At 45.6% G+C, this 8,281-nt stretch overlaps 1 protein-coding gene across 1 annotated transcript; it reads left to right on the top strand.

The window, feature by feature from the left end:
* Positions 1-829: 829 nt before the first annotated feature.
* spry4 (sprouty homolog 4 (Drosophila)) lies at positions 830-7,841 on the top strand. Its single transcript, XM_061739458.1, has 2 exons — positions 830-1,078; positions 3,293-7,841. The coding sequence occupies exon 2, from the start codon at positions 3,344-3,346 to the stop codon at positions 4,484-4,486; it is 1,143 nt and encodes a 380-aa protein (XP_061595442.1). The 5' UTR covers positions 830-1,078; positions 3,293-3,343; the 3' UTR covers positions 4,487-7,841.
* Positions 7,842-8,281: the final 440 nt, after the last annotated feature.

Raw genomic sequence — 8,281 nt, 5'->3', positions numbered from 1 at the left:
GAGAGGCTGTAGTCATACCTCACATTGTTGCAGAGGAAGGAAGGGCACGTCCTTGCGCGCAATAAACGGCTTTAGATAGAAGAGGACACCAGAGGAGCGGCTGTTATTCAGCTGAGCATGTGACCTCTGGCATCCCGACGTCCTCGTCCAGAGGACAGGGATTAACAAGCACCAAAAAAAAAAAAAAAAAATCACCTTCAGATGTTAAATGTGTTGTATCTATTATTGGATGCATTAAACCACGTGGATTTTGCGCCCGTTTTCTGGGAGAATGATGGATATTTTTCTACAATATTAGATTTAAACGCGTGTTCCACTAAACATGTCATATTATCCAGCAATGGAAATATAAATTGCACATTATTGCTTTTTTTATATATATAGAGCACACGTAGTTGTAGTCGTGTTAACATTAAGGAGCAGAACTGTTGATTGTCAGGTTAAAATAAAACTCTTTATGTAAATCAGGTCTGACATTGCCCTTGTGACAATCATTTTATTTAAAAAGCCCCCACCTCCTCCCCGTTTCCTACACACACAGACACACAAACACACACACACACCTCATTCGCTATTTCTTCCCATTCATAAAAATTTGGGCATCGCGCCTGCGCAGTGCCATTCGGGGTCCTCCCCATTCATAAAAATGCATTTCACCCGTCCCGAGTCGCTCTTCCCTCCCATTCACAAAAAAATCCAGAGAGAAAAAAAAAAAAAGAAAAGCCGAGGGGATATGCGCAGTACCGTCCCCTTCCTTTCTTCTTACCCTCCCATTCATAAAAACTCACTTCCCTCCCCCTCGGTGGTTGCAACATCACATCTCCAGCTCTGCGTCCCCTCGACCGCAGTCAGTGGAGCCAGCGAGCGGAGCGACGCGACGCGCCGGAGACCTGCTCGCTTCACCCCCCCCAAACACCCCCCACCCCCCGGGACGCGTGGACCTGCCTCTGCTCTCTGGTTCTGGAGCCGCTCCTCGCCGCTCCTCGCCCTCCCGCAGCCCGCTGGACTTAAGGACTTAAGTCTGCGCTGCAAACGCCGTGCGCAAGCGAAGAGATGAGAATTGCATCCTGAAACGACAGTAAGTGATCTGTTCTTGCAGTTTTCTCCGGGAGTGTGCAAGCAGCTCCAGCTCTCTCCAGCCTCTCCGTGCCACGGTGGGCAGATCCGCGCAAAAACGCTCGGTTCTCCCGTGTACTGTATATACAGCAACAAGCTGCTTCCCCCCCCGGCTCGTGTTTGCGCTTTAAAGTCAATATTGAAGCACCGATCGCGGACCGAGCGCAGGCTGAAGGAGAGGAGAGGATTGGGGTCGTGCTGGTCCACACGGTGCATGTCTCCCCTTTTCTCTTTTTTCATTCTCGGAGCAGCAGATACGCACTTGGTCATCTATCGCTTCTCGATGTGTGACGTATTTAAACGTCCATAGGCTGAAAACGCAGCAGTGCAAACCTGCATTTGCCTCTCCGGGTGGAAGAGCCGTCACACCCGGAGAACCGACCCGACCCGTGCAGCTCCTGCTCCGGCTCCGGGCGAGGACGCACCGACACCGACCCGCGCAGCTCCAGCTCCGGCCGGCTCGGTGCGTCCTCGCCGGTCCACACGCTCCACGTCAGTCGAGTCAGGTGTTTTTCTAATTAGTCTCTTCTTTTTTTTCATTTTATACGATTAATGCCAGTAACTTCGTAGATAATATCACACACCAGTTTATTTGTATTGATTAATTTATTCATTTTAATTGCAAAAGGTCCACATTTACGCACCACACTGCAGCCGACTCTTAAAAAAAAAAAAAAAAAAAAAGCAAAAGCAAAAGGAAAAGCTCTCCCACAGCTGTCTTGTCTGGTGGCACACGGTGTTCTTCTTGTTCATCCAGCTCACATTTCTGCCGTTTCAGGGCGATAACAGATCAAATATTGAATAAGAGGCTCCGGCGCCGGTATGAGCAGGCTATTTGAGTCGGTCGAGCGGCCACCTCCGGTTTTTATGAGTCAGTCCATTCACATATTCAAGGGAGGGACGCGCACACACACGCATAGTTCCGGCTCGGAGCTCATCATGGTCTGGATCCGACGGACGCGACGCGCTTGTATCGGTACCGGCGATGTCGCAACAGGTTTCTCAACCAGCCGTTTTCAAACCCGAGCAGCCTTTTGACACATTGTGGAGTCTTTTGAGTTAATTTCCCTTGCAAACTAAACCCCAGCGCGAATTTTCTAAATGTATCATTGAGTAATTCAGGCTGTCAAATTTACAGAATAATCCGAACCATCAGTCGTTTCATGGGCTCAGACAAATGCAGCCTGTATGGTTTGATATTATCTTCACGGAGGAGAGGGTTAGTGGAAATAAGTTATCTTCTAATGGTCTGCAAAGTGGGCTCAGCGACTGTCGAGGACTCATTGATGAAATGGATGACACTGATTTCATTGCGTCTCAGCATAACTGGAGCGCAATGATTCATGCTTGCAGCGCCGCGCGCGGCCGGCAGATCTCATTCAGAAAAACATGCGCTTCATAAAATCAGTCCCATTCACAAATTCCGAGACTGCGAACTCTGCTGTGGATTCACCTAGAAAATACCAAAAGTCTCGCTTTATATGATCATTTTAAGGATTCATGATCGAAGATTATCACTGGCTGTAAAAGAAAAGGAAAAAAACGTCATCCCCTTTCATTTGTGCTTTCTTTTTCTCTTTCCTGGCAACTTCCTCGTTTCTTTGCTGTGCCTTCTTTTGCATCCTTGAGTCTTTTGCATGCAAGCCCTGCTCCGTGGTGCTCCCTGGTCTTTGGAGGGGAGGGGCGGAGAGCCCAACTGCTATTGTTCTAATGTCAAAGTTAGAATAGAGGAGGTTCAGACTGAATACCCGGCTGGTACTCGGTCTAAAAATCACCATAGTTTGAAAGCTCTGCAGCCACATCACTGCAAAGCTTCAACCTGTCAAGAAACTAAAATGTGTTGTGCGCAAAGAATTCATGATTCTTGGGGGCTTATTGGGCATTGTACAGTTTACCAGCCCTCAGAAGTTTCACTCTGGGAGAGAGGTGTCAGTCATATTAACACGGATGCTGATTAAACACTGAGCGGGTCCAGGAAACTTCATTTATACTCCAGATAGTAACAGTTAAGGTTTATGCAAATGTGTGATTTAATAAGAAGTAAAAATTTGTTTAAAAAAACAGTCTCTTGGAGGTTAACTTAAGCAGAGATATGTCTGATTTAGATGAGACACTGTAATGAAGGAAGACGCCGTGTGGCTGGTAGTAACTGTCTCCTCTCTGACTGTCTTTGCAGACTTGCTAAATGCTGCTCTAGAGTGAAGACGTGCGAGGCACCAGCCGACACATGGAGTCCAGGGTTCCCCACCACATTCCCGGAGTGTCCTCCTCCCTCATATCCCAACCCCTGCTGGACAGCCGAGTGCCCTACGGACGTCTTCAGCACCCTCTCACCATTTACCCCATTGACCAGATAAAGTCATCGCACGTGGAGAACGACTACATCGACAGCCCTGCCGTCGTCTCCCAGCAACCCCCCAGCCAGAAATCTGCCAACCGAAGAATAACTTGGCTCGGTCAGAATCAAGAGGCCTTCGTCGGGGCGAACCACAACCACCATCACAATCACCAACATCAGCTGCACCAGCACGTCCGGTGTGAGTCCCACCATCACCAGGACACCACCACCCATCCCTGGATTTCCTTCAGCGGGAGACCCAGCTCCATCAGCAGCAGCAGCAGCACCTCCTCTGATCAGAGGTTACTGGAACACGCTGCACCCACGCCCATAGTGGACCCCCACCCACACCTGCACCACCACCATGGTCCTGTCCACACAATCTCGTCCCAGACGACAGGCTGTCTCTCCTCTGAATCTAAAGGCCTCACGTCATCATCCTCTGCTTCCTCCTGCTCTTCTTCCTCTAAGTCTTTGGACCTCAAGGCTACAAAGATTCCCGCAGGAGGTGTGTGCGCCACCGGTGGCCAGCAAGGGTTGGCACTGATCCCTTCGTCCCCAACGGAGAAGAAGCACCTCCTTCTCTGCGAGCACTGCGGGAAGTGTCGATGCACTGAGTGTACGCTCCCCCGAACCTTACCCTCTTGCTGGGTCTGCAACCAGGAGTACCTGTGCTCTGCCCAGAGCTTGGTGGACACGGCCACCTGCATGTGCCTGGTCAAAGGGATCTTCTACCACTGCACGGAGGACGAGGACGACGAGGGCTCCTGCGCCGACAAGCCCTGCTCGTGCTCCCAGGCCAACTGCTGCGCGCGCTGGTCCTTCATGGCGGCCCTCTCCGTTTTCCTGCCCTGCCTGGTGTGTTATCTGCCAGCCACGGGTCTGGCCAAGCTGGGACAGAAGTGTTACGACAATGTTAGCAGGCCCGGCTGCCGCTGCAAGAACTCGCAGGCCGGCGCCAGCGTGCCCGCGTCTAAAAACGGAGGCACGGACGCAAAAGTTGGGACTGAAAAGCAGCAGCAGGGGTCATGATAGTGGACCAAACTGTCTGGAGGTGGCCTTGCTACAAAATGGACAGGACTTGCTCACGCTCTAAGGACAGGACAATCCAACACCGACTCTTTAAACTACCCCATTAATCTGCTGGAAGTTGACTTATCTAAAACAAAAAGGTACTTAAATGGCTAACTTGACCCATAGGTGATGATGTGGGTGATGGATATGGGCCGTCTGAGAGAGGGGGCCTGTAGGAATAGCTACCGGGCCCCTCGAGATGTTTTCCTCTCTGTTTTGTAAGAGTGACACAAGAAGAAGAGCCTTGATTGTGGGACTGGTGTTTTTTTGTGTTGTGCGAAAATGGCTGAAGGCACAAAGTCATTGTACCTCTCTGCTGCTCAATATTTCTCAACTAATTTTGTAACTCTTAACTAACCAGAAGCTGGTTGCTGATCCTCAGATTACTTTGAAATGATTGATGAAGATACATAGGTGTTTTGCTCCCACCCACTGCTCAAAGCACAACCCAGTGTCAAACATGGAAAGGAAGTAATTATATACAGAACACTGCTTCATCTCAGGCCTTTGCAAGAGACCGCATTCTCTGTCACTATAATGACGATCAACATCTTCTATGTTGCCATTCTCCACTTATACCTTAAATACGCTGGCTTGCTGACATTTTATCCCTCGGTTTTATTCTCCATGGAAGGACTGTAAAAACAAACCTTTTTAGACTTTAAAATGAGAGTAATTTCCCATAAGTCTCACTCTGTATTGTGCATAAGCAGTTGTGCTGCAAGTGAGAGATAATCACCTCACAGTGCATTTTTCTATTTTTGGGTGGTGAAGCTTAGACGTTCTGAAGTATTTGAATGCTGTTCACAGATCACCTCAGATGTAATGCATGTCACAATCTGCATGCTCTAGTCTAATGGTTACCCGCCGTGCTAGAAGTGGATTTGTGGTAGAGAAACGTGTTAGACGAGAAAACAAAAAAAAACACAAAAAAACGTACACCCAATCTTCTCAGGGACTGTTAGAGTCATCTCTAAGAACTTGGCCTACTGCATGTTGACTTCTAAAACTGCCCAAGAAGCTAGTCTACTTCCTCTTTGCACAAAAAAAGGCAAAGAAACATGTAGGGGGCAAAAAGGCAATTGTGAATTATTTAGAAAGCAAGTAGGCTAAAATGTTTCTGGAGGAGAGGGTAGCAGAGAGCGAAGGGGGCGAGGGAAAGCTTAGCAAAGTTGTCGTTCTGTTCGTGTCAAGTCTGCCTTTGTCAAAATCAAACCTGCCAATTGCACAACCTTTTTAGGACCCCTTAAAGGATGTACTGAAGCACAGTATTAACCACCTCAGCTATCTCGCATTACGTTGACTTCCACTATATTCAGTCCACAGACGTGTGCCCCCCCCCTCTTTTCCTTAGACACAAGTGTCCTCATGATACAAAATCACTATGCTGCATAGCTGTGTAAGTCCGATAGTCTCGCTTTTATTCCTAAAGTCTATTTTTGTGGCTTGCATGACGTTCTTAAAACTTTGCCAAAGGAAGCTATTATACAGTAGCATGTTTTCACAGTCTTGAGTGATCACAGTTGTTGTGCCTCCTCGCCAAATGGAGCTGACGGCAGTTGGTCGTAAAAAGGTGCGCTGCCCTTTAATACAGATGGCCGTTTCTGTTTGGCATGAAGGCACGCTGTGTTTGTCGTTCCATAACACATGACCCTCTGTCGAGTCGGACCCTTATCTTCCATCGGGGCGCTTCACTTTGCTCATACTTGTATTTGTCTTGTTGCACAAAAAGCTGATATCACACAAGAAAAAAAACAACAAAAAAAAGCAAAGAGGAAAAAAACAACAACTTGGTCCTTTAGTATTGAATGTATGAGGCAATATTTTCAAAACCTAGCAAACTCAGTCTGAGAGAAAGGTGCCAAAACTGAGAACGAATGTTTGACTGGGCGAAGGCCTGGCAAGGGTAGGTGGGCAGAAAAAAAAACAAAAAATCACAAATGTTTTGACAATATATTTAGTAATAGAGCTATGCAGGTGAAATGTTTTTTGCTGTAAATAGTTTCACAATATTTGTGTTCTTTAGAAGAGACTTTTAAATGTCATTGGAAGATTGCATGGTACATTATAACTACAATTCAGTACAAAGTATATAGAGAATATATTAGATATATATTTTGAGGGTAGGAATAAGATGTTTTTGAGGTTTACGAGGAAAGGAAAAGCTTGGTGGCTCGCGAGGAGGGTTCAGGAAACAAAAATGACAGGTCTTTCTATTTCACACTTGATTTAGAAAAGTGTGCCTGGCAATAAAAAAAAAAGGTTTAAAAAAACAACTCCTATTTATGCTATCCATGGCTCATTAGCAGTCGAGAGGCTAAGCTAATTCCCTCTGTGAGCCCTAAAGACTGTGGACTCATTGAATCCACACAGAGGACACAGTCTACCCCTATCAACCCATTTCCTGCTTTTACTGCTCAGTGTCACAGCTCCTTTTCTCCTTCTCGCTCTCTCTCCTTTCTTTCTTCCCTCCTTCCTCCCTGAGAAATAGCCCGACAAACACCCTTGGCCTGCCTTGATTGACAGACACAGCTGCCGTGCATAAACTTGTCATCCCACGGAGACAGGAGAGACAGTCTCTCTCCCCCTGTTTTTACATTCTTTCATTCCTCTCCCGCCTTCCCCAACTTTATTTGATTCTTTCGGAGTTGTGTCAAGTGCCATCCGTGTCACAAGTGGACCTTTATTCTTTTTCAAAAGTTGCTGCCTTTCTTTTCAGTCACTGCAAAAGTAAAGTTTTGATTTTCATGTTAGCTTTATACTATCACGTGTGCTCGCCGGCCTGCTCTTGGTGTGGAAACACCGAACAAAGACAACTCAAACATGAAAACTTATTCTTTTTCGTTTGCTGCGTTTTGATGACTTTTATACATCAATGCCCGACTTTTTTTTAAATTATTTTAACCCAAACATGTGGAAAACTCTCATACAGTTGCTACTCCATTCCTTTATACCTTTACGATGTCATTGTTGAGGATTAAGAAATGAGATCTGTGCTTTTTTTTTCTTTTTTTTTTGTTTAAATATAACAAGAAAAGAAAAAAATCTCATATAAAAGGTTCCCTTTATAGATATATTTATTTTGAAGTTCTATTTTATATAGTATTTATTTAGATGCCAACTTTTTTGTTTGTGAAGAAAGCTTATGTCGAAAAGGAATGTACATTGACAATGGAAATATATATTGTTAAATATACTGTCGTGTTGTTGCTTTTGTGCCCAGTTTTCAAACCACATGAATGCACTGATACATTTCTGTGTGAACACGATGCCTTTGGACGGGTCACAGCAAGACATTAAGTGCAATTAAAAATGAACAGACTTTTATTTTCAGGATCTTCTCTTATGCAAACATTTCCCATAATTTACACTTCATGTTAAGCGGACAAATGCACGCTTGTGGGGTAAGTTTCTGGACAGGACATTAGTTTCATGCTGCTATGCAGCTTCAGCAACTCAAACTCCTTATGCTGATGTTTTATCTAATCAATCTGTAAAATAATAATTAGGAGCTTCAGTTACTTTAGATTGTCACTTCCACTTCCTGAGGTCCCTGTTCCTCTGACTGGATGAGCTGATCTTTATGTTATGTTATGAATCTTTATTTCGGCTTGTACACACTTTTTTACAAAATAAGATGAAAAGGTGAAAAGAAAAACATTTCTTTTGCCCAAAAGGTGTAGCTGAAGCCGTAGCTTATAGTGCCGACCCTTTTTATCTTATGATCAGCTTAAATATGAGACATTAGCATTA

Source organism: Cololabis saira, chromosome 14 (genome assembly GCF_033807715.1).
Source record: "Cololabis saira isolate AMF1-May2022 chromosome 14, fColSai1.1, whole genome shotgun sequence".
Lineage (NCBI taxonomy): Eukaryota > Metazoa > Chordata > Actinopteri > Beloniformes > Belonidae > Cololabis > Cololabis saira.
The sequence above is the reverse complement of the archived record's forward strand: the minus strand, read 5'-3'. Positions and strand labels throughout refer to the sequence as shown.